Source organism: Brassica napus, chromosome C2 (genome assembly GCF_020379485.1).
Source record: "Brassica napus cultivar Da-Ae chromosome C2, Da-Ae, whole genome shotgun sequence".
Lineage (NCBI taxonomy): Eukaryota > Viridiplantae > Streptophyta > Magnoliopsida > Brassicales > Brassicaceae > Brassica > Brassica napus.
In genome coordinates this window covers 7,029,978-7,056,431 of record NC_063445.1, presented here as the reverse complement: position 1 = coordinate 7,056,431, position 26,454 = coordinate 7,029,978, and the positions used below count along the sequence as shown (strand labels likewise).

The window sequence follows — 26,454 nt, the reverse complement described above, 5'->3', positions numbered from 1 at the left end:
CTATAATATAAGATACGGTCTCTTAGCTTTTAACTAAAAAAGCTAAGAGACGTCTTATATCTCTTATTTAAGAGACGTCTCTTAGTATTTTTAGTTAAAATCTAAGAGACCGTATTTTATATTACGCTAAAAGACCTGCAATAGACCTGCAATAAAGGTGTTCTTACCGATTTTCATGACATCAGTTTTCCACTTATCATTATGGATGCAATCAAGCAGAGTTCCATAACTACTCCCCGTAGTTATCATTAAAAAGCTCATTTATGTTCCAATTATTTAATGTTATTTAATGTTATCATTATGGATCCAATCAAGCAGAGTTCCATAACTACTCCCCGTATTTAAAAAATCTAATTTGTGTTCAAATTATATAATACTGGGAGTAGTTCGCAATCAAGCAATGGCAAATTCCCTTCTGTTTTTTTTTTTTTCCTGGAGGCACCGTTTTATTACAGTTTTTTTGACAACCATTGATCATCATCACACATGAAAATAAGCTCAAATAGTTTCAAGTTTGGGCTTCCAAATTTTTATTATTTGTTCAATTATTTCATGTCAATTGAATGAACATCATATAATTGTAACGAATGCTTTAGTAAATTTGTAACATGTGCTTAGAAATTATGAAAAAACAATACATATTACAAAAACCAATCCGGTTTTAAACTGAAAACATAGATCATACTTTAAACCTTCAGTTTCATTATATTTCAGATAATAAATTTGAATCAGGTTTTAATATCAAGTTTACCTGCTGGCATGAATTTTTTTGTCCGACTTCCGGTAAGAGTTTTTATGCATTTTACAAATTTATGAGTGATAAAAAATGGAAAAGTAGTAGACGGGTGGACGAATAGGAAAAAAAAATATATGGAGCGTCCAATCTCTTAAGTAGATAAATATTTTTTGTGGCGCTCTATTTCGAAACGCAGACAAAACATGACGTCGTTTTCATTCCCTCACCAGAACCATCTATGGAGGCTGTTCCATCTCCCCCGCTTTTATACACCTACACTGTCTTCTCATTACACAACCACAAGAAGCCTTGACTATCCTATTCCACAAGATGTTATCCCTTCGTGCTCCTCCTACATCTTTTAACTGCCGGCGGTTTCACGCCGGAGCTTTAGAGCGGCGATGGAGGCTAGGTAGAGACTGCTTCCTCTCTTTCTCGCATCTTAGAGGAATCGGACTCGGAGTCAGATCTGCCAAGTCGGAGATGGCGCCGTTTACAGCGGCGGAGGAAGAAAATCTGCCGGAGGGACTCCAGCCTGAGCTCATGCCGAAGCACGTGGCGGTTATAATGGACGGGAACGGGAGATGGGCGAAGAACAAAGGTCTTCAACCGTGGGACGGTCACAGAGCGGGCGTTGAAGCTTTGAGAGAGATCGTTGAGCTTTGCGGCAAATGGGGAATTCAAGTTCTCACAGTCTTCGCCTTCTCCACCGATAACTGGATTAGACCAAAGGTAAGACCTAGTTTGAATCTTCCCTAAGTTTCTTTTATTTGCTTTGTACACGAATCTTAAATCACAACTCAATATGGTTTCTAATATCTGTGCAGATAGAGATTGATTTCTTGTTGAATTTGTTCGAGAGAACGCTCAAATCAGAGCTTGAGACCTTAGCCAAGTAAGTATGTGTTGAGTAAATTAGTAAACTAAACACGAAGAAACTAAAAGAATTAGATAGCAAAGCTTGATTGAAACAAATTAGAGTTTTGTTCATTAATAAATCACAATTTTAAAAGAGAAAAAGACAAAAATAGCACTAAATCAAGTTTTTGTTCCCAAACTAGCACTCAAGGTCAAAAGTCACAAAAATAGCATTTAATGTTTTATCAAAAGTCACAAACTTAGGATTTAGAGTTAAATGGTGGGGTTTAGGATTTAGGATTTAGGATTTAGGGTTTAGGGTTTAGGGTTTAGGGTTTAGAATTTAGGGTTTAAGGTTTAGGGTTTAGGGTTTAGAGTTTAGGGTTTAGGGTTTAGATTTTAGGGTTTAGGGTTTCGGGTTTAGGGTTTAGAGTTTAGAGTTTAGAGTTTAGGGTTTAGAGTTTAGGGTTTAGGGTTTATAGTTGAGAAATGAGGTTTTGGGGATAAGATTTCAAATTTTGAAAAATAAAAAAATTAAAATTTTCAAAGGGTAAACTTAGAAAGGTGCTATTTTGGTCATTTTAGTTTTTGAGTGTTATTTTTGTGATATAAACTTAGAAATGTGATATTTTGGAGATTTGCCCTTTTTAAAATCCTATTTATACTCCTAAAAACCTGATTTTTTTTATCTTGATGAAATTTTCATTTTTGGTTTACCGAGTAATAAGTCGTAAAATCTAATAGTATTGTAACATGAATCCGTTAATTTTTTGGTGATATTTACTCAAAAGCTAATATATATATTTTTTTTTTTGTAAAAAGAGCTAATATTCTTAAGTTGAGTGTAGGAACAATGTTTTTTTTTTTTTTTTTTTTAAGAAAAAAAAGTAAAACGTTGGTTTTTTTTAAATTTTCATGCCTAATTCTAAAACGTCATGTGTAGGAACAATGTTCGTATATCTATTATTGGAGATTCATCGAAACTTCCAAAATCTCTTCTAAAAGTGATAAACGAAGTTGAGGAAGTTACAAATTAAAGAACAACACGAGGCTTCAGCTAATAGTAGCCGTTGGTTACAGCGGTAAATACGATGTTTTACAAGCGTGTAGAGGCATTGCGCAGAGGATGAAAGACGGTGAGATCGAAGTTGAGGAGATAGACGAGAGACTCATCGAGCAAGAACTGGAGACTAACTGTACTGAGTTTCCTTATCCGGATTTGCTGATAAGAACGAGTGGTGAGCTAAGAGTGAGTAACTTCTTGTTGTGGCAATTGGCTTATACTGAGCTCTTCTTTGCTCAAGAACTCTGGCCTGATTTTGGGAGAAGCGGTTTTATCGAAGCCTTGATGTCGTTTCAGCAGAGACAGCGACGCTTTGGTGGTCGAAAATCTTGAGTTTCTTTTGAAACGAACAAATTACTGTAACAAAAACTGCATATGATGTATAATAAATGGACATATTATACGCTAAGGGCATTTCCATCTTTACTCCATAGCGGGGATGAAGATGGTCTAAGAGTTAGGCTTTTTTGAGATATTACAGTTTCTTGTGTTACAAGCGATCGATGTAATTTTTTTTCTGAACACCAGCAATCGATGTAACTAACAAATAACAATAGACTTTGCGAACCAACGTCACTGGTTTCTTGTTTTACAAGATATCATTTTCAATAACAACTGATGCTAAAACAGAGTAATTTGATAGGAAAAATCAGATGAACACAACATAGTACACAAAGAAAAACAGAACAGAGAGACATAACATAGGATCAGATGTGATCAAATCCGACAGCCAAATCGTCTTTCCCTGCGTTGATACGAAACCAAGGCCTCTATAACCCTATCCTTGTCAAAGTCAGGCCAAAGGACCGGTGAGAAGAAGAGCTCGGTATAAGCGAGCTGCCACAATAAGAAGTTACTAATCCTCTGTTCCCCACTTGTCCTAATCAAGAGATCTGGACTTGGGAACTCAGTACACTTTGTCAGAAGCTCTCTCTCGAATAACGTCTCGTCCACGTCTTCCCCTCGGATCAAACCTTGTTGTGATTTCTTCACAATGCTCTTGCAAGCGTGCAAGATATCAGATCTCCCGCTGTAATCTATGGCCAAGATGAGATGCTTCTTCTTGTACCTCTTCGTAGCTTGCTCTGTCTCTTTGATTGTTCCGAGGAGAGATTCCGGGATCTTTTCAAGATTTCCAATAACAGAAACTCTTATTTCCTCACTATAACAATCAAGATTCTTGGTAAGAAAATGAGCTGATGGGAAGCTTTACTGTTTAAGAATATTTGCGAACTAAACTAGAAGAAAACAATAAAAAAATTATAGAACAAAACTTGATTGATGCAAATATTGGTGTTAAAGGTTATTTATTGATTATGTGAATAAGTAATTTACAAACAATATTCATATTTATATACCCAATATTTTTTATTTATTTATTAGTGCACCGAGATTTAAGTGACTTTTATAATCAAATATGTAATATGCTTAGTCATTGTATAACATACCTTTGGAAAAATTGGATCTTTGACTTGAGGTATCGTTGGAACAAAGACATCAAGCATTTAACTTCGATCTGAGTGGTTAAGTTGTTTAAGAGAGAATGAAGTTGAAGTACTTTAGGACAAACCAAAACAATCTGTATGTATGAAATCATCTCACCTTGTGTCTTCCCCAATTCTCAGTGGAGAAAGCAAACGCTGACACTGTTTCTATCCCTAGTTTGAAGCAGAGCTCAGAGAACTCTATCAGCCGTTTGGCTCCGGCTTCATGGCCTTGTGACGTCAGCAATCCAGCCCGTTCGGCCCATCTCCGGTTTCCATCCATTATCACTGCTACGTGCCTCGGCATTAGCTCTCTCAGAAGCCCTTTAGGTGTCCCCTCCTCTCCAGCCACATAAGTTCCCTCGTCACTACAAGAAAACAAAAAGAACAAAGATAGGTTAGATGAAAATATTAGTGGGAAATGTCGGCACGTTTTATCGAAAAACAGTATTTTACATTTCCTTTTCATCTTTCAGAGATTTTTTAGCTTGAGTCCATAGTCGGAGACAAGAATGTACAAGAAAAGAGAGGAGAGACAGAAAGCAACAGAGCAGAGACAACATCTTAGTGTGTGTGAAGAGTAAGTGTGTGTTTGTAGCAAATACTAGTTGTTTCTAGACTATATAATATGTAAATATCATCTTAAGATTAAGTTCTAAATGACTGGCTCTGGTTGTTTCTCTCACATTTTTATAAACCACCTCGAAAAGTGATTTAATTTACTATTCAACTAAACAATACTAAAGCATTGATAGACTACGTTCTTTTTCCGATTATGTGAAACAACCAAGTAAAATGATTAGTTCTGTCTCTTTGAATTAAGTATTGCTCAATCAATGAAATTGTCAGTTTCTTAATAAATTGTGTTATCTACCATTCAAAACCATACTGCCCCCATCTAGTAAAACGGGCCGCATGCTTAAATCATGATAGTTCAAAATAGTATTTTTAAAATAGCATATAAATTGTCGGTTGTAAAATTATATATTTAATGTTTTTCATAAATTTTAAATAAAAATAATAAATCACTGTGAAATGGTAGGTTATAATTAGTAAACGTACAAAAACAAACGCAAAGTATAGGTTTGAAACAACCGGACCACTAGTATACTTGAAACAATTTATTTGTAAGACATGAAATTGAAACTCTAAACTCGTAGACCGAATCGCCTCTGCCTTTGCTGATACCAAGTCAAGGCCTCAAGATACTCAGACTCGCCGAAGTCAGGCCATAGAACGTTAGGAAAGTAGAGCTCAGTGTAAGCAGATTGCCATAAGAAGAAGTTACTGATCCTTTGCTCTCCGCTCGTTCTAATCAATAGGTCAGGGTTTGGGAACTCACTACAGTTTGTCATCAACTCTTTCTCCATCACATCCTCGTCAATGTCCTCTACTTGGATCAGCCCGTTTTTCGCCTTTTCTGCAAGACTTTTGCACGCTTGTAAAATATCAAATCTTCCACTATAGTCTATTGCTATAATGAGATGCTTCTCTTCGTAGTTCTTTGTAGCTTCCTCTGCTTCTGTTATCAAACCTAGAAGCGATTGGGAGATTTTCGTCCGGTTTCCAATCACCGAGATCTTGATTTTATCACTGAATATATAAGAGAATGACAACAGTTTCTGCTAGGGTTTTTGAAAAATAAAATTTTCATAGTCTCATTCTTTTTCTTGTTTGTTTGTTGAAGGATGTGTTTTCTTATATAGAACTAGTTTCCTTCTTTAACCTTTTTATAGTATGTTTTAGAAAACTATTTTAGTTTTGAGTTTCCTTATATAATAGAAAACAAAAACTCTACAACTTGCTTTTAGAGAGGGGTTAAAACAAGATGTTGTGTACCTTCGGAAGAAAGCCATCTCAGACCTCAAATGTTTCTCAAACAGGGCCATCAGGCCGTTAACTTCATCCTGGTCAAAGAAAAAAAACGAGTTAAAACGAAATGTAAGAAAAGCTCTTGTAATTTTTTCACAAATTTATCTTTCATTATCATCATCACCTCAGGTCTTGCCCAATTTTCGGTGGAGAAAGCAAAGAGTGAGACAGTGTTTATCCCCATAGCGAAACAGTCCTTAGCATTCTCTATAAGCCTCCTCGCTCCGGCCTGGTGGCCTTCCGATGTACCGAGACCTCGTTTCTCCGCCCAGCGTCTGTTCCCGTCCAATATAATCGCCACGTGCTTTGGCAGTCTCCGGCGTTTATCTTCCTCTCCTATTGTACCACTACAAAATAGTTAAAGAACAAGCAAAATTTTGAGGCCTTCGTATAACAAACATGCAATTCTGGTAGAATATTCGAGATCCAACTTGAGACCCGCTTATCCATAAAACATTTCTCCCTTTATTAGGGTTCTTTCAAATTGCATGTTTTAGGTTTTTGTTTTGTTTCACAAAGATGTACTATTTATTTATTTCAGTTTTCTATGTAGAGTCAATGTTTATGTTTTTTTTTTCATTTATATCAACTCAATAAAATGTAAACTTCAATTATGTTTGATGAATTCAATTAATATAGAGTGGTTAAATATGATATTCAAAAAATGTACTAAAACGTTCAATTTTGTTGTTGCTAAACTAAAAGTAAAACATACAACTTCAGTTACGTTTGATGAATTCACATAATAGAGAGAGGTTAGATATGATATTTTCAGAATGTGTGGACTGTGGAATGTTAAAAATGCAACTTGAAATGTGAGGGATTATATTAGAGCAAGAAGTGTCGGCATTGATTTGAAAGACAAATAACCACGAATATGGTTCTATCAATATGGACTCACGCCCTACAGTAAGACGAAAACTCGAAGTATATTGGATAAATCAAATAGTTTTCTTAATTAGGTTGGCTGAGAACATATATAATTTGCTACTCTAAATTACAGGCGTGGTTGTGGAATCCATGGTTAGTTGAATATTTTCAGGTCAGACTTAAGGAGACTGTTTAATTTACCTTAAAATAAACTGGATAAGGAGCTCTTAACACGTACAAACTAATGATTAACAAATGGAGACGTACCTTTTCTCGTTATTCTCTTCCTCATCATCAAGTTGAGAAGCTACGAGTTTAATGAATCTGAGGATGTTTTTGAAGGAGAGACGAACACTAAGACGCCGAGTTACGATGATAACCGGGATGATAAGTAGAGCAAGACAAGTGAAAACAACAGAGACTATATACACCATTTGTTCCATTTCTTTTCCTTTTTTCCGAATTGAAGCACTCGACTATATGTACTTAAAGAGCTTCGCGTTCAAAGACGCTCATGATCAATGTAACACTTTCTCTCTCTCGCTCCCTCGCTTTTCTACACAAAGACAGGTCATACGTATTTAAGGTTTAATAAGATCCTACAACACTTGAAAATTGCTAAATGGTTTCTCACGTGATTATTAAAAGAATTGGCATCCCAGTTGTATCTACAAACTAGGGAAAGTAAAATGTTTTATAAAAAGTATAATGTTAACATTTTACATTCGTCAGGAAAAATAAAAGATATGATTCGTATAGATATAGCCACACTCTCACATTTTGTTTGCATGTTTACAGAGCCGTGCCAACATTTATAATTACGAAAAGGTTGAAAATAAAGTATCTCAACATTTTTTTAAATTACAATAATAAATGCTATGTTACAAAGAAAAACCATTAAAAATACCAACAAACTAAATATACATTCTAAAACATTTTTTTTTATATATATGCAAAATTTGTAGATGAATTTTTTTCTTCCCAACTTAATAAAAATTAAATATAAAACTAATCAACGAGTACCCTTGTTTTTAGACTTTTAGTAGAGGGGATGTTTAGGCAATCACTCAAGGTTAGTTGGAAATTGAAACGCACACCAGCACGATGTTCCAATAATACGGCCCAAAAACCGTAAAAGGCTGTTGACGATTATTATTAATTTTTTTTTTTGCTAAAATTTGGCGTTGACGATTATTTTTGCACTTGCTTTTTATTGAAAAAACTCGTGTTTGGAGTTCTCATATAGAAAAACACATGTAATAGTCAGTACTGATTTAGATATAATCAGTACGTATAAGTATAAGGACGGCAAAACAATTAATTCAATCAGTGTAACTATATATTGCTTTAAAATGTTGATATTTTAAAAAGTATAGTTATTACTTCTTGCTTGCACCTCTAGAATTCAAAGACATTTTTTTCTTTCTTTATAAAGATGTCATTCAACAGCAACGACAATGGTGTGTGTATTAAATATAACTGAATTTATCAAAATAGAAGTAACACTGAACATGGAACCGAAACTAAAAGGTTGTTTTTCTTCATTTTATAGCAGAAAAAAATATATTTCAATTGTTTTAAAGTTGATTCTTTGTCGGTGAAACCCCCCTCTTATTCTCCCCTTTTTGGTCTGCATGTAAGAGTATATACTTGAAGGTTCCGTCTTGTTTGAAGTGAAATCACTTTCAGATTCTGTAGCCTGATTCTCTTTGGTCACACTAGTGGTTAGTTCTTATGGCATAAGAGTTAGGCTTTGTGTTTTTTTTTGGGTATTCAGATGATCACTGAGTTAGGGTTCATCTCCACTTAACTGTTTTAGCTCATAATGACTTCACTTGTTTCTTGAGATTCTTCTTCTTATCTAAGTTGACTTGAAGCTATCTCAGGTATTTTTGTAGCTGACATCAGTGAAGCTGAAGATAGAGAGCATTAACTCCATATAATCAGAGAAGTACCTACCACTCTTGCTGTTGGTTAGTCTAGAGACCCTTTCTAACTTTTGTTCTTACACATTCATCAGTTTATCATTTTTCTTTCTCATAAGTTGCACTTAATCTGAATGAAGCTGAGGTGTTGCGGGTGGGGTTACAAAGTGTACCATTGTGGTGAATACGTAAAGAGAGCGAAGAGGAAGATGACAAAACAAAGCAGAATTGATATCAAGGCAAGATCACAATGACGTAGAGGAGAAATAGGTATTGTGTATATTGATATCAAAGTGGTAATGCTTTACATGATCAATAGTTTCTCAGTTGACAACTATAAGCTATGGGAGATAAGATTTGTTGATCATTAGCTTACACATGTTTCCTCTGTATTGTATATGTTGATCTTATTCACGTCTTCTCCTTTACATTTACAGATTGATTAGTACAGCAAAACACAGAGTAATACCGTTCTAGACAGGAGACCGCTTCTTGAGTTTCTTGGCTATTCCTGCAAAGTACTTACCATGGTAATTTGCCTGCTCAATCTCCAGCTCAGTCGGCTCGCGCGACCCATCAGCTGCATAAGTCCCTGATCCATACGGCGAACCACCTTTCACCTCTCCCATCTCATACATACCTTTACCAAACGTGTACCCTAACGGTACAAATATCATGCCATGATGAGCCAGTTTCGTCACTGCCGTCAATCTACACACAACAAAACCAATCACTTAGCTCAAAGCTGTTTTAGCACGTGCGGTCGAACAGAATCCGAAAAAAAATTTAGAATATTTTAAAAATAATGTAGAAATTGGGATCTAAACTTTTAATTTTTCAGATATATACTTCTAAGTTTAATGATTATAACTTCAAAAGATACAAAGCTACATCATTATTTTGTTAAATAAACCGTTAGTATTTTTCTGGGCCTAAAAATAATTTGAGACGGCATTGGCTTAGCTACTATGTTCTACTAACATTGCTTATGTGCTACTCATGACTATGTTCTTACGCAGTGAGTTCTTGACCTCCACCGTGGAACCCCGTACTCCAGAAGATCCCGGCAGGTTTCCCAGCGAGAGCCTGTGAAGTCCAGAGATCACTTGTGTTGTCAAAGAACGTCATGACCTGTGACGCCATCACTCCAAACCTGGAAGGGAAACCGAACATGAACCCATCGGCTTCACCAAGCTGCTCCCCTTGAATCTCCGGCACATCGTCCGGTCTTGGAGCAGCCTGCACTTTCTCAAGTATCTTCTCAGGTAACGTCTCTGGTATTTGCCAGAGAGTTGCCTCCACGTCTGGAACTTCGTTCGCTCCTCTGAGTACCTCTCTTGCCATTGTCTCCACGTGGCCGTGCAACGAATAGTACCTACGAGGAAAACAGAGAACCGGATCGTTAAAACCAAACCGGTATGATAACCGGTACAGAATCTTGACTGAACAGATTGAATCAAGACTCACACTATATAAATCTTGGTGACAGCCATAGCTTGAAGCTTCGGGCACAAACTAGGATTCTTGTCACTCAGACGAAGACTTCCACGATCTGTTACAAATTAGAATCAGACTCGAATATAACAAGTTCTAAGAAAATAACTAACCTTTTTCGAAGAGCCAAGCCAAGGAGGAGAGGAATTAGCTTCGGGAATGATCAGGAACATATGAAGTTATGAATGTGTTCAAGTTTGGTGAAGATGATGATGATAACATGGCTAGAGTTTTGACCGACCATTTTTAGTCGATCACATGGGCTGATCTTCAAGCCCAATTAAATAAGAAATGAGTTCAGACAAACGCTGAACGTACCTCGTGATTAATAAAATTAATCATATATTTAAGAACAGTTGTCAAGTAAATGAATAATTTAAGAAGAGGATAATTACATAATCATTTTATAATAAGTTAATAACACTAACGCATTTAATAAATTTGTAAAAAATTAATAAAATATATAAATGAAAGGCAAATCTCTTAAGTAGTTCTTAAATAATTCATTTAAAATTTTTGTTTCTTAGATAGCTTCTAATGACAAAAATCACAAATTAGCCTTTATTAATGGTAAAAAGAACAATGATATTTTATCTTTGTTTATAATTTTAATTAATTATATAAAAAAAAATATTGACAATTTTTTCTTTCTGTCAATTTCTTTTTTAAATTTTCTTTTGAGAAACAAATTATTTAAAATTTTTAGGAAGATAATGTTTATGATATTTTCTGAATCTATATTTTTGCTGAATTCAAAAATGCCTTCATAAACGTGCAATTAATTTTTTTTTTGAATATAACTTATATGCATATTTAAAAGGTCTTCCTAAATGCGTATGGCATCTTCTTGAATTTGTTTTATATGTATATTTAAGAAAACATTACTTAATATTTGCAAATTTCTAAAATTTACAAATATATTTTAAATATGTTGATATCTTTATAAAATTTAGATATTAGTTGAGGATGGTCTGCCTAAAACTTATGAAGATGTTATACATATTCAAAAATATATTATTACATATATATAATTCAAATTAAGTAAAATGAATATTATAGCGCTCTAACCGTTCATTACCGAAGGGTTTCTTATGCTTGCTCACTGGGCTTGTGGGCCATATTCTGTGATAGGCAGTGCATTAATTTTTTTGGAGGCTCAAAAGATTTGTTTTGTCTTCACTAGCACCATACCGTGAATCACTTCTTGATATGTTACTCATCTTTTGACTACTCCACATCAAATACACTTAACTTTGTAGTTCTTTCTTGATGAGTACTCAAAAATATAAGTGTATTTTGGTGATATATATATATATATATATATATATATATATCCAATCAATTGTTATAAACCTTTTAACATATACTACCATACCATAAATTAAGATGTTACTTACAATCACCCCCTCTCCCCGAACGTAGTGTATCGTAAACCATATATTGTGAATTCACAAATGACTTCACGCTCATATGAGTTTGGCTCTAATATCACTTGTAACGCCCTCTCCCACAACTAATGGACCTCATACACCTGTTCACTCAACATGTGGGTCCCATCCCATGTGACGCCGGTGCTCTAATTTTTCAGATGCATGAAAGATTTGTTTAATAACTCTGCAATAACCATATGACCTTTCTTCGTGTTGTTACCTCACTCACACGATATCATAGATCAATTCCCGATAGGTTATCCATCATTTGACTACTCCAACTCAAACACATTTAACTCTGGAATTCTCTCTCGATATGTGCCTGAAAAGATAAGTGCATTTTGATGACATAGATACCGGTTTGGGAGATGAATTTGGGAACAAACTCTTCGTTAATAAGGAGAATAGTAATGATCCAATTTCTGGCCTAGCAAAATCTATTAGATGTGAGTGGCTGGGACATGTATATATATATATATATATTCATAAAAATCTTCTTAAATACACATTTAAGAATGGATATTTAAGTACATATTTATAGAAGACAAAAAAGTACATATTTATAAAAACAAATTCCTAAGTTTTATGAATATATATACATATTTATCAATATCTTTCTAAATATGCATATAACTCAAATTTGGAAAGATATCATGTAGCTCTTCATAAACTCCTTTTAAAGAAAAAATGTTTCTCAAAAAATTGTGAAGAATTCAAAAAAAAAAAACAAAAATTCAAATTCAAATTGTTTTAGAACTTAAAATGTTTTATTTAATTATTTATTTATTTTTATAAATCCGTAGGAAAATGATATAATTATCATTTACCTCTTTAATAAAACCTAATTTGATTATTTTGATGCTATAAATTAGTTTGAGAACAAAAACTTGTTTCAAAATTATTTGAGATAATCTCTCTAAATGAAATATGTATAAATATCTACAAGTACCAAAAATGAATGTCAAATGGCAATACATATAAGTACAGGAAAAGACTCCAAAGTCCAAACTATTAATACTAGGTACTGAACCCATATGATATCGTACGAAAAATAATTTTATAAAAATAAATAAATCGTATTAAATAATAATTTTTAATATAACTTGTTTATAATTGCTTTCGAGGAAATACATCATTAAAAAAAAATATCTTGCATGCAGTTATATTTCTTTAATGATAAATAGATTTTGACCCGCACATCCATACATGTATTTTAAAAAAAAATTAAAAATATACGGTATATGGTTATTGTACAGAAATATTTTGATATTAGCATTAGATTATTATTTGTGTTGAATATTATTATTTTATTATATACTCATTATTAACAGTATTGAATGTTGTTTGTATATATCTTCAAACTTTTAGGGCATATGAAATTGTTAGTAATACAATAAGTAAATAATTATTTGAATTGTTATTTATTTTAGAAGTTCTTTCAAAAATGACTCAAAATTTCAAATCAAACACAAAAATAACATATGTTTTTTTTGAAACTTTGTTTTGTCTTATTCACCTTAGAAGTTTTAGTTATTCACGAAAATGCTATCACTTTTTTTTTTGAAAAAATAAGGCTTTTACCTTACCATCCTCATTTTCACCAAATATTTACAACTTTACCATTGACATCAATACCTCAACCACCATGAACTACCAATTTGAGAGTGTTAATACCGTAAAGTTTCGATTTTTTTTCTCATCCTTTCTCATTTCCTATCCACACAAACCACATATCTTACACTTTCTCTCAAAATTCATTAAAAAAAACTGAAGATTTTGATTATGTAAGGTTCATAAGCTCACGATTCTTGGTGATTAACGAGTATGTAGCTGTTGTGGTGAAGTTCTGGGTGATTGAAGAAACCACTCAAGTCATCTCACGAGTTCAAGGTATGAAATCGCAAACTACATTTTATTTTTTAGATCTGTTCGACGAAGAAAACTTCTTCTTCATCGAGAAAGAAGTCTTCTGGTCAATGCATATGTTAGTTTTGCAATTGACCTTTTGTGTGTTTTTAACAGAAGACTTCCCTAGAAGTCTTCTAACTTCTTTTGTAAACAAAAAATTTCGAAATTCCCAGAGAAGACTTCTTTAGAAGTCTTCTCGGATAAACATGTTACTTTTAAATTTGGCCGAAGTTGGTTAGAAATTTGACTTTTTGTAGAAAACTTCTATAGAAGTCTTCTGAAAGTCTTCCCTAAGTCTTCTCAATGCCGGAAGATGTCTGTGTGGGTTACTTTTGCAATTGAAAAATAATAGTAAAACATTTAATATCAATGAGAAGACTTCTAAAAGAAGACTTCTCGAGTTTAATTCTGGGTTTTGGTCAAACATTTTCCCGCGAGAGAAGACTTCTAGAGAAGTCATCCGATATTCTCTCGAAAAGTTAAATATAGTCAATTGCAAAAGTAACCCAGCAGACTTCTTGCGACATTGAGAAGACTTCTGGAAGACTTAGAGAAGAATTCTTTTGAAGTATTCTCCAGGTAGACCTCCCTAGAAGTCTTCTACAAAAAGTCAAAATTCTGACTAACTTCGGTCAAATTCAAAAGTAAAGAAGTCTTCTGTGGAAATTTCAAAAAAATTTCAATTTCAAAAGTAAGCCAATATTTACAAAGGAAGACTTCCAAAAATGTCTTATGTAGAGTAGACTTCTTAAAAAGTCTTCCTTCGTAAATTTGCAATTGCAAAAATGACCTAAATAGAAGATTTCTTTTGAAGTCTACACAGAGTAGACTTCTTTTGAAGTCTTCCGTGGATGACTTCAAAAGAAGTCTTCTACGTAAATCTTTATTAAACTTCAAATTTATCCAAAATTAAAATGAATTTTTAATATCTTCTTGCTAATTCATGTTTATTAGTCAATATTTTAATATCGTCTTGCTAATTCATGTTTATTAGTCAATATTTTGACTACTGAGTCGAATTTATAACTTAATTGGTGATAATTATGAAGTTACAAACATTGATGTTTAATAATGTTTCTAACTAAACGGAGAAGTCTTCTGTAAGTCTTCCTAATAGAAGACTTGTAGAAGACTTCATAAGAAGTCTTCTCCAATGATTTTGTTTTATTAAGTTGATGTTCTGTGTTTGTGTTGTTTTCCTTATAAGATGCAATTTTTAACTTCTATGAGATTTAAAATTTCAACTTTCAATTAAAATTTAATTTTGATCTTTTGTGAATTTGACTAAGGTTTCTTGAGAAGTCTTATCTTTTAGTTTTAGCAAATTTTACTAAGTTTTTATGTTGTTGTGTTTTGTTATATGTGGGTAGAATGATTAAAATATTTTTTGTTATGTTACATCAATAACTTTAATGAAGTCAAGTACTTTTGACAAAACATGAAAATATTTACCATTCTTTTGATTAACATCTCTTAAAGTTTACAAAATAATTCACAACTAAAATATTACACATACAAATCATAAAAAGACCATAAACAAAATTGTTACACAGTTAGATATTATTCCTCAACATAGATAAGCCTGAACTCCATTTCACATCATCTATTTGTACCACTTTGGGCAGAAGACTTTAGAAGACTTTCTGAAGACTTTGTAGGAAGTCTTCTAGCATAAAATACATTAGAAAATTTTCCAAGAAGTCTTCTGAGAGTCTTCCAAGAATTATCCCAGAAGTCTTCCAAAATCTGTTTCAGATCTGAAAAATCTGCATATTCAAAAGCATTCAAATGATTTCAAAATATAGAAAACTTCAAAAATAAATTTTTAGATAATAAACAAAACAATCACATTAGGTGATCTATAATTTTTTAGAATCTAATATATAAAACACCCAAAATACATATCCAAAATTTATACCACTTTAGGCAGAAGACTTCGGAAGACTTCCTCAAGACTTCGTGGGAAGTCTTCTAGCATAAAATGCATTGGAAGACCTTCTAAGAAGGCTTTTAAGAAGTCTTCTTAGAAGGTCTTCCGAGAGTCTTCTGAGAAGTCTTCCAAAGTCTCTCAGATCTGGAAAAACCTGCAAATTCAAAAATATTCAAATGACTTCAAAACAGAGAAAACTTCAAAAATGAAAGTTTTATGCTTACAAAATAAACAAAACAGTCACACTATGTTGAATCTATAGCTTTTTAGAATCTAACATATAAACACACACATAAATTCATATCCAAAATTTAGAGATATACTTTTGAAAGAGTGAAAGATGAGAATCATGTAATAAAAAACCTGTAAAAAGAAGATAAATTAGTGAGAAGACATAAGAAAAAGTGAGAAATGAATATAAAGTTTGGTGTTTTGATGTTCAAAGAGATTAGAGAGAGGTTGGAGAGTTTTAGAGTGAGAAACATTACATTTTTGTTGCAATCATTTGAGAGGAAGAAAGAGAATGTGTAAATTTTCTTTATATATGGAGACAAAAATTCCAATTAATTAGTTTAAATATTTTCGACCCAGAAGATTTCTGGAAGACTTATGGAAGACTCATGGAAGACTTATGTAAGACTCATGGAAGACTTATGTAAGACTCATGGAAGACTTATGGAAGACTTTGATTTAGGCAGGAAACCTAAATTATTCCAAAATTTAGGCGGAAACCCTAATTTTACTTAAATTTAGGCAGGATGTGTCGGAAGACTTCTTTTTAAGTTTTCTGTGAGTCTTCTAGACCCTAAAATCAAATAAATATGCAAAAAAAAAACCTTTTTAAACTTAAAAAAACTTAGAAAGTGTTTAAATCAAATTATTAGATAGTTACTAAATTTATATAGGTCAATTTGAAAAAGGAAAAAAAATGAAGATAAGATTTCAAATCTAACCCTAAAGATACCAACAATACCAACATTTGTTACCAAACCCTAAACCAATGACTCATGAACCAATCTACATTCACTTATCTATGTTGAAAATAATTCAATTTCAGATAATAAAATTTACATCATTGAAAAATGTTTATTATTACATGATTTCAAATTTTAACCCATGAAAATATTTTTTATAAAAATTTTAAATTATTTTTAAGATCTAATCCATGAGAAGACTTTCTCTGGAAAACTTCTGGAATAATCCTGGAAGACTTATGGAAGACTCATAGAAAACTTATTGAAGACTTTGATTTAGGCGGGAAACCTAAATTATTCCAAAATTTAGGCAGAAACCATAAATTCTACTAAAATTTAGGCAGAATGTGTCTGAAGACTTTTTTTAAGTCTTATGTGAGTCTTCCAGACCCTAAAATCAATTAACTATGCAAAAACACTTTTTTAAACTTAAAAAAAAACTTAGAAAGTGTTTAAATCAAGTTATTAGATAGTTACTAAATATATATGGGTCAATTTGAAAAAGAAAAAAAATGAAGGTAAGATTTCAGAATCTAACCCTAAAGAAACATACAATACTATAACATATGTTACCAAACCCTAAACCAATGACTCATGAACCAATATATATTCACTCATATATGTTGAAAATAATTTAATTTCAGATGAAATAAATTTACATCATTGAAAAATGTTTATTATTACATGATTTCAATTTTTACCCATCAAAATATTTTTTATAAAATTATAAAATTATTTTTAGGATCTACTGAACAAGAAGACTTACAAAGAAGTCATCGTAGAGAAGACTTACAAAGAAGTCTTCTCTAACGGAGGGTTATAATGGTAAAATTGAATACAAGTTTTTTGTTTATTCATAAGGGGGCTGTTATAATTTCACTAAACTTTTGAGTTACTTTTGCATTTGATTAAATTTGGGGTACACTTTTGTATTCAAAATCAAGTTTTGAGTCATTTTTGGCAAATTCCCTTTATTTTATGACAGTTTTATATTATTTATGTACATAAGTATTTAAATTGTTAAGATATATTGACATTTGAAACAATGATTAAGATTGACCATAAATAAAATGAATTGATTGTATTTTTTAAAAAGATTTTGTTAAGACTAATTAATTCTAAAAAATAAGATTAGTTAGTTTCTAATGAAATTAGATGTAATTAAGATATAATTTAAGAGTTAGTTCATATTGGTACTTTAATATAAATAATATAGATACTAAGAATATATATTTCATTTTATAGATTTGGTTGTAATAAAATTACAAATACGTCTATACTAAGTAAGATATATGTCCTCTTATCTGCTTAATTAAATTATTTTAAAATCTTGAATACAACTAAATATTTGAAACTAATTAAAATAAACACATTATAATCTAATTATTTACTAAATTAATAAGGTAACTTATACCGACAAGTTAGATATTCATGGATTGTTTGAGACTATTTAAAACATATGGATCATTAAGTTGATTTAACCCGCACTTTAACTATAATATACCTGTAATATAATATATATATATTTCTTAATTATTCAGGAAAATTCTACAAAAATGAGTTCAAACATCAAACTAGATGTAACAAAATATAATAATAGAAGTTTCAAAAAATAATATAATAATAGATATGTTTCCTTAAATTAACGATCGAGAATCATTTTGGTCAACATACAATGATGCCATTTGGGAAAAATATCATAAATATATGGTATAGGTTCATTATAAGGAAACCGAATCAACGGGATTTAATTAGGATTTGTTTCATTGCACTGTTTAAGTATAAATTCTACTACTCATACATCATTTTATGTTAATCTCCATTGAAATTGAAAAACTAGATTAACATATAATTCATTGCATAAGAAAAAGATGCGAGCATCTTCCTTTTGTCTGGTGCCATGTGTAGTTGTCTTCTTACTCGGTTTAGTCTCAGCAGTCACAGATGATCGTCAAGATAAACAGGTATATTAGTTTTTATAACAGTTAATAATAAATTTTATTTCTACCAATCACGTTTTATTATACATGTCGAAGATAATGATGATAATATTCGATGAAGGTGTACGTTGTTTACATGGGTTCACTTCCGTCTCGACCGGATTACACACCAATGTCGAATCACTTAAGTATTCTTCAAGAAGTCACTGGAGAAAGGTGCGATTAAATTAAATCACTCTCTATTCGTAAATTAGTTATAACTAGCCCACGTTGAGAGGATTCTAACAAGTAATACACACACATATATATATACTCTAGTTCGATGGAAGGTCGTTTGGTGAGAAGTTATAAGAGGAGTTTTAATGGGTTCGCTGCCCGACTCACCGAGTCAGAACGAGAACAAGTAGCCGGTGAGTGATCTTCAATCGAGAGACACTTATGCTGAAATGGTTTATAAAGGTTCAGTTAATCAGTTAGGTACTTGACTAAAACAATTTTATGTCTTGCATAGAAATGGAGGGAGTTGTGTCGGTGTTCCGGAGCAAGAAGTTACAAATCCAAACGACTGCGTCTTGGGACTTCATGGGGTTAAAGGAAGGAAAGAATACAAAGCGAAACTTGGCGGTAGAGAGTGATACTATTGTCGGAGTCATCGACACTGGTGTTTGGCCAGAATCTGAGAGCTTCTCGGGCAAAGGATTTGGTCCGCCTCCGAAGAAATGGAAAGGTGTTTGTTCAGGCGGCAAAAACTTCACTTGCAACAAGTAATTCTCTTTAATGTCTCTCTTATAAGATTACTATTGTTTTTAAGAAGAGGATGACTTTGTTTTCAATGTTTCAGCAAGTTGATCGGAGCAAGAGACTACACAGGCGAAGGCACCAGGGACAGCGAAGGCCATGGTTCACACACAGCGTCTACAGCTGCTGGAAACGCAGTTACGGGCACAAGCTTCTTCGGAATAGGTAATGGAACGGCGAGAGGCGGCGTTCCAGCTGCTAGAATCGCTGCTTACAAAGTTTGCACCACTACAGGGTGTACCACAGAATCTATACTGTCTGCATTCGATGACGCAATAGCAGATGGTGTCGATGTCATTAGCATATCCATTGGGGATGACAATGCCATCCCGTACGAAAAGGACCCCATTGCAATCGGGGCTTTTCACGCTATGGCCAAAGGGATCCTTACTGTGAATTCAGCCGGAAACAGCGGTCCCAATCCAAACTCGGTCGTGAGCGTAGCGCCATGGATTTTAACCGTCGCAGCCAGCACAACCAACCGTGAGTTTCTCACCAAAGTTGTTCTCCAAAACGGCAGGACACTTTCCGTAAGTATCAAGTAACATTCCTATGATAATAGTATCTTCTCTGTCCCTTCATATGACTCTTTGTTTTTGTCTTAACAGGGGAGGTCAGTGAATGCTTTTGATCTCAAGGGAAAGAATTATCCTCTTGTGGAGGGAACTCTTGGATCTCAGGCCAAGGGAAAAGTATTGGTGAGCAGATATCCAACTATTTCGGAAACAGCTGTTGCAACCATAAATGTAGACTACAAAAACTACGCCTCCATTAGCCCTCGTCCTCTATCTGCTCTATCACAAGATGACTTTGCTTCTCTCCTCTCTTACGTTAACTCTACAAAGTAACAAAATATCTTTTCTCTGTTTCATACGTTTTACATTTTCTTAAGAGTCTGCTTCTTTGTCCTGATATGTATGTGTTTGTTTTCCGCAGGTCCCCACGAGGCACTGTTCTAAAAACTGAGGCAGTCTTTAATCAGAAATCTCCTAAAGTTGCTTCCTTCTCTTCTCGTGGTCCAAACACCCTTGCTGTTGATCTTCTAAAGGTTACATATCTTTTTTTTTTTAATATTTATTGGCTTTTTAAAACCGGTTTGACAGAAAATGTTTGATTGAAATGTAGCCGGATATAACTGCACCAGGAGTTGAGATTCTCGCTGCGTATTCACCTTTGGGTTCACCATCTTTAGGAGACCAGAGACAAGTGAAGTACTCTGTACTCTCTGGAACTTCAATGTCTTGTCCACATGTTGCTGGCGTGGCTGCGTACATCAAGACTTTTCATCCTGACTGGTCTCCATCCTTGATCCAATCTGCCATCATGACAACCGGTAACCAAAATTGTGATCCACCTTGTACCACAAGTAATCTTTTGGCTGATAACTCTGTTCTTGTATGGTGTCTTTTAATTAACGCTTACAGCATGGTCGATGAATGCTTCTGAAACTGGGGTTGCATCAACCGAGTTCGCTTATGGAGCTGGCCATGTCGACCCAATAGCAGCTCTAAATCCTGGGCTTGGCTATGAACTGAACAAAGCAGACCACATCGCCTTTCTCTGCGGCTTGAACTACACTTCCAAAACCCTTAAACTCATTACCGGTGAAGCTGTCACTTGCACTGGAAATACCTTACCAAGAAACCTCAACTATCCTTCAATGTCGGCTAAACTTTCTGGATCACGTAGCCCCTTCACCGTGACTTTCAACAGAACCGTTACCAACCTTGGCACCCCCAACTCTACATACAATTCAAAGATTGTCTTAAATCACGGGTCTAAGCTCAGTGTCAAGATTTCACCTAATGTCCTGTCTATGAAGTCGGTGAATGAAAAACTGGCTTTCACAGTGACTGTTACAGGCAGTGGTCTCGACCCAAAACTGCCTTCGTCTGCTAATCTAGTCTGGTCTGATGGCACACACAACGTGAGAAGCCCCATTGTTATTTATACTAGTGGCTGATGAGGCCACATGCATTTAACATATTTGATCTTCTATCATCATGATTATCACTACCGTTGCAATAAAACCACCATGTTGTTGTTATTTGTCTTTTTTTTTTCTGTTAAAAAATGTTCCATGTCTAGCCGTGTTGTCTCGGGATCGTATATGTGCTAAATGAGATAATATTTTAGCTGTTGTTCTTAGCTTTATTAACCTGATCACTGAAGTGGTTAATATTTCAAAATTATGTTATATCCCTTTAGGTTTTGGGAGTGGAAATTCCCTTAGATGGACTGTATGGCCTTTTATGTGTTAAAAAAGAGACGACTATATGGCCTTTTAAATTTAGATTGATATGCAGTGAAGTAGCATGAAGAGAGATTAAAAGATTTAAAAAAAAAAAACTGACGGGATTCAACTTATTAAATTCATTACGGACAAAGCAATGGGCAGTAGCTCTTGGATCTTTGCTCTTTGCTCTTTGCTAAGAAGAGTAATTTAGCTTATACCCCTACATAGAAACAATATTAAGTAAATGCACATGATTTGATGTATAAGTAAATTACTATAGATCTTTAACTTGAATTTCCGAAATTATCCTTATTTCACTCTTTTTTTCTCTACATTTTTTTTCTTTTTCTCACATTCTTTTTGTCCTTACAATCTTTTTCTTCGTTTTTTTTTTCTTTCACACTTTATGTTATCCTCTTTCACTTCATTTTCTTCTTCATAATCAAATATTTAAGTTCACCTAATTTGATGGAGAAAACGAATTCTCCATAGAAACATATTACTCTCATCTCCTTTGCACTCATGAGTCTCCATTCTAAATTTTCAACCGCCATCGATTCTGTTTTTCAATCCCAAACCTCCGTTGATCTCTTCTCTTCTTTATCTCATCTTGGCCATCATTTCTCAATTTTTGAATCTTTTTCTCTTCTCATTTTTTGGTATCAAACTATGAATCAGTTAACGAAACATATATCATATAACAATTCGTGTATCATATAACATATTAACTCACAAATCATGTATCAACCCATTTCTCTGCTAACATACCAAATTTATATATAATATCAAACTTGTTTTTGTTCTCCTATGACGTCATTTTTTTATAGGAAAAAAAAATCTGATCCAATGGTTAGAATTCACTTTATTTTATGATCTAATGGACATAAAATACTCTTGATATGAATGATGATGTCATCAATGTTTTTTGGGTACTCTTCTTTTAACCGTCTATATTTTAAACAACACAACTTTTTAAGAGCCACAATCATACTTTTTCATCATTAAAATACTCCTATTTTAAACAGTTATTTATTTGAAATGATACATCTCTTTAATAGTAAGAGACATACTTTCATAATTCCTGTACTTTTCGAAAAAAAAATTGAAGAGTTACAATCTCACGGTCATAATTATTTGTTTTTTCATCTAATGGTCCTAAATTTTTCTTTTGTTTAAATAACTTATGTTTTGTTGAAACTCTTCTCTCAAAAGATTCCTTCTCAAACAACACCTACGTTTTAAAAAAGCCAAGGATGTACCTTTTCAGAATGTTATATATTGAACTTTTTACAGCAACAAATTTTAAAGAAAATTTACTTGGTTCTTAAGCATTCATTGTCTAACTCAATTCTATATTTTTAGTCTCCAGTAAGGTATGAATGTGGTATTCTAAATTCTATTTAAAAACGTTAGCATAAAGTTGCATAAACTATTCTAGAAGCAATAGTTTGAAACGCTTGCTTTCTAACAAAGTTAACACCCAAACCCTAATAGTCAAAACGTAGCCTCCCTTTCCATTGTTCTGTTTTGCATTTTAATCAATTTCTAACAATTTTAACACCCAAACCCTAATAGTCAGAACATATCCTTCCTTTCCATTCTTCTGTTTTGTATTTTAACCAATAGGGTGGGACTTTTCACTGGTTTTTGATGTATTTGAGAAGTAGAGAAAGTGTGAAGAAGGGATTTCTAGAACCCTTTACCCGGTGAAAAATATGGCGCCTCTGGTTGTTGTCACACGCTATAACACTCAAACCACTGAACCACTCTTTATCCTCCTTCTAACTCCCGCCTTAATCATCACCGTAGCTCAGCCGCTGTTTTCCCTCCTTCTCTAAGATTCAACGGTTTCGACAGCGTAAGATCTTCACCATCTGTTTTATCATGGAATAACAGACACAGATCTCTCCTATGGACGACATACCAGAAAGCACGAGCCCTCCCGGCATATTGACTACGTCACGGCTTCTCAATCTTTCGGTCCATTTTGGAGTCTTTATTCGGCCGCTTCCCTTGGTTGTGGTGACTGATGACAACAATGATGGTGCTTCCCTTAATGGCATGAAAGCTGAAGTTGAATAATGTGAAGGAGTTAGTGTTGATCACAAACAATTGCAACTCACAACTGTTAATTAAGTTACGTTTTGCTCGGTGAGAAATATTGCGGCCCTGGTGGCGTTATTCCACTTCTCCATCTATCGGATCCATCAATGTCTTTGTCATGGCTCTGTGCTGGTTTCTTTGGTCACGGCGTTAGATGAAGGGAGAGAAGGGGATAGGAATAAACTCATTAAGATAACAGTTGGAACTTACGCCCTTTGATGATTGAATAATGGTGTCTGGTGATTTGATTAAATGTATATAAATAAAAATAAGGTCACACGGTTAGGTTAAGGTGAAAAGGTCACACAATTAGATTATATATATTATAATAAACCAAACAAAAACTGAAATGGTGTTTTTAAAACTTCGTGTCTATTCGTCTCCATCATTTTTTTGTATATTTGCATACATGAATTGCATAAATCTACGAAGTTACATATCTCAGTGGCTTATTTTAAATTATTATAACTTGTTCAACAAAACGTGCAAGACACCTATTTAAAATTATTACCAATTTACCACTTTTAACATCTGTAAATAATTATTTATTATTATTATTTGTGATAAAACATCTCAAGATAAACTATATTAATGTTCAGATGTAATGACACCTATTTAGAATGATGAGGCACAATTTTAAACTTTTTCAAATTTTGTCAAACCATTGAATTTAAAATAACAAAAATTCACAATCTTAAGGCCAAAAGCATGTCTTTTTTACTTAAAACTACTTTTGCCAAGAAATATTCACAACAATTTCCACAAAACTATAACAATAAATATATTCCAAAAATGAAAAGTCACGGCTGAAAAAAACAACACAACTTTCCATAACTAACAGATACAATGGTTCATGAATTTTTGCCTCTATAAATAAAAAGGAAGACCACTAATTTACTCACAAGAAAAATTTAGATATGGATAGAATAAAACCTCCCTTCATACAAGTTTTTTTGAAAACATCAACATGAAACGTGGCAATAAAAAAATTATCGGAAGAATAATTCAACTATGGAAAGTAAGAAATCGTAAAAGTGGTAATTAAATTATAAGTCTTAATTACCAATATTTTTTACTGTAATACATTTAATATATTTAAAAACTAAAAATAATTTCTAACATAGGAATCAACTACTATGGGGTCAATTTATACTCGTCACATTCATCAATTTTCTACGGAGATTTTAGAGGGAAATATATATATATATATCTTCAATGATTTTGAAGTATGAAAGGCTGGTGAACGTTATAAAATTTCAGGGCTGAATGAAAATTCCACTATAACTCCAGCATCAGAAGAGAGCGTACTAAAAAACAAGGAGAAAGTTAGGTTTCGTGATTATGATCAACTTATGAAAATTGATGACAAAAATTTATCTTATGATGGTAATTAGAAATCCAGACACACAAAACTTTTAATGTATAAACTGCATATTGATAGAAAAAAATGTTAATTGCAGATATTATTGGCGTTATTGAAGAAAAGATAAATACATATGTTACTAATGTTGGACGAAGAAGAATAAACCTAAACCTACAATTAGAAGGGTTAGTTAAACATTTCAACAATGAGTAATAAAAAAATCACTTTATAAAAATTTAAATATTGTATAATGTATCATATTCAAAATGGCCTTCTTTTATTAATAATTTTCGAATTAATTAAACATCTTTTACATTATGTTTATTCTCCCATAACTGAATAACAAGGGAGGCAAAGTGCGAATTAATGGGACAATATGGTAGATATGTACCAAAATAAGATGAAAAATAAAGAAGCATATGGTGTAACTCTGATAATAATAAGCGTTAATCCCAAAACATATTCAGGTATTGTAAGAAAAAAAATCAAAATTCAGATTAATAAATAACTAAGTTTTAACAATAAAACAAAATTGATGACAAAAAAAAAAACAATAAAACAAAATTACTGTAAACATGAATATTAGGATATCTTTACTTAAAACAACGCCATCTTCCAAAATATATCAAGATGATCCTTTAAATCCAATTCAATCATTAAAAAAAAAGTAATTAAAATTACATATGTATATATCGATATATATATATATATAATTCATAAAATATAGAAATTTGTGGTCAATACAGAACACCTTCAATACAAGAGAAGGGCGAATGCAATTTTAGGAAAACAAATGATAGCATTGTCAAAATAACAGAAATAATAGATTTTATTGCCAAAGATTTGTTTGAGGTAGGTAAATTATTAATTTTTTTATTACTAACATTTGACTTTTAAAAGTCAAAAATTCATAATTATATAAAAAATTAAAATATTTGGTGCAACATATATTATCAGGACAAAGAGTTTACCATCGAAGAGAAAATTATTGAAAGTAGTCCAAGAAATGGATTGAATTACATATCTTGTAATCATTGTGCTAAAATACTTCAAATAATATATGGGAAACTGATTTGAAAAAAATACACAAAACCGGATATTGTTGAAATTTTACGGTATCTAAGAAAAATAAATTTATTTAACTCAAATAAGTAACAGATTATTAATACCAAATATTTTGAAACAGATATAAACTTGAAATTATTGTCGAAGATAACTCATATACAGTATTATTAACCACATTCAACAAGGACATGACCAGAATTATGGGTGAATCAGCAACAAACTTGATAAAATTTCACGTAAGTGTAATACTTGTAATTATTATTAAACTACAATGTATAAATAAATAAAGTGATATTTAAATTTTTCTATATGCAGGAATAATCATACAATGATATTCAAGTGATAACGCAATTATTTCCTTTTTATGATTTATCTGAAAAACGTATTCGGAAGATTTTCAAATTC

At 32.7% G+C, this 26,454-nt stretch overlaps 4 protein-coding genes and 1 pseudogene across 4 annotated transcripts; 2 read left to right on the top strand and 3 right to left on the bottom strand.

Moving 5' to 3' along the window:
- Positions 1-786: 786 nt before the first annotated feature.
- On the top strand, positions 787-3,233 carry LOC106388009 (annotated as a pseudogene).
- LOC106388030 (dehydrodolichyl diphosphate synthase 4) lies at positions 3,191-4,868 on the bottom strand. The gene is made up of 4 exons (XM_013828001.3): positions 4,598-4,868; positions 4,260-4,509; positions 4,106-4,173; positions 3,191-3,819 (listed from the first exon to the last, which is right to left on the bottom strand). The coding sequence occupies exons 1-4, from the start codon at positions 4,702-4,704 to the stop codon at positions 3,375-3,377; spliced, it is 870 nt and encodes a 289-aa protein (XP_013683455.2). The 5' UTR covers positions 4,705-4,868; the 3' UTR covers positions 3,191-3,374.
- A 228-nt stretch (positions 4,869-5,096) lies between these two features.
- LOC106388020 (dehydrodolichyl diphosphate synthase 5-like) lies at positions 5,097-7,590 on the bottom strand. Its single transcript, XM_013827991.3, has 4 exons — positions 7,151-7,590; positions 6,138-6,360; positions 5,981-6,048; positions 5,097-5,734 (listed from the first exon to the last, which is right to left on the bottom strand). Exons 1-4 carry the CDS (start codon positions 7,324-7,326, stop codon positions 5,290-5,292), a joined length of 912 nt encoding a protein of 303 aa, XP_013683445.2. The 5' UTR covers positions 7,327-7,590; the 3' UTR covers positions 5,097-5,289.
- A 1,476-nt stretch (positions 7,591-9,066) lies between these two features.
- LOC106388005 (probable NAD(P)H dehydrogenase (quinone) FQR1-like 3) lies at positions 9,067-10,569 on the bottom strand. Its single transcript, XM_013827970.3, has 4 exons — positions 10,416-10,569; positions 10,276-10,360; positions 9,824-10,183; positions 9,067-9,519 (listed from the first exon to the last, which is right to left on the bottom strand). The coding sequence occupies exons 2-4, from the start codon at positions 10,299-10,301 to the stop codon at positions 9,282-9,284; spliced, it is 624 nt and encodes a 207-aa protein (XP_013683424.1). The 5' UTR covers positions 10,302-10,360; positions 10,416-10,569; the 3' UTR covers positions 9,067-9,281.
- A 7,585-nt stretch (positions 10,570-18,154) lies between these two features.
- On the top strand, positions 18,155-21,329 carry LOC106417643 (subtilisin-like protease SBT4.8). The gene is made up of 9 exons (XM_013858425.3): positions 18,155-18,508; positions 18,606-18,700; positions 18,803-18,894; positions 18,996-19,248; positions 19,326-19,812; positions 19,891-20,126; positions 20,219-20,330; positions 20,408-20,615; positions 20,707-21,329. The coding sequence occupies exons 1-9, from the start codon at positions 18,416-18,418 to the stop codon at positions 21,243-21,245; spliced, it is 2,115 nt and encodes a 704-aa protein (XP_013713879.2). The 5' UTR covers positions 18,155-18,415; the 3' UTR covers positions 21,246-21,329.
- The last annotated feature ends 5,125 nt before the right edge of the window (positions 21,330-26,454 follow it).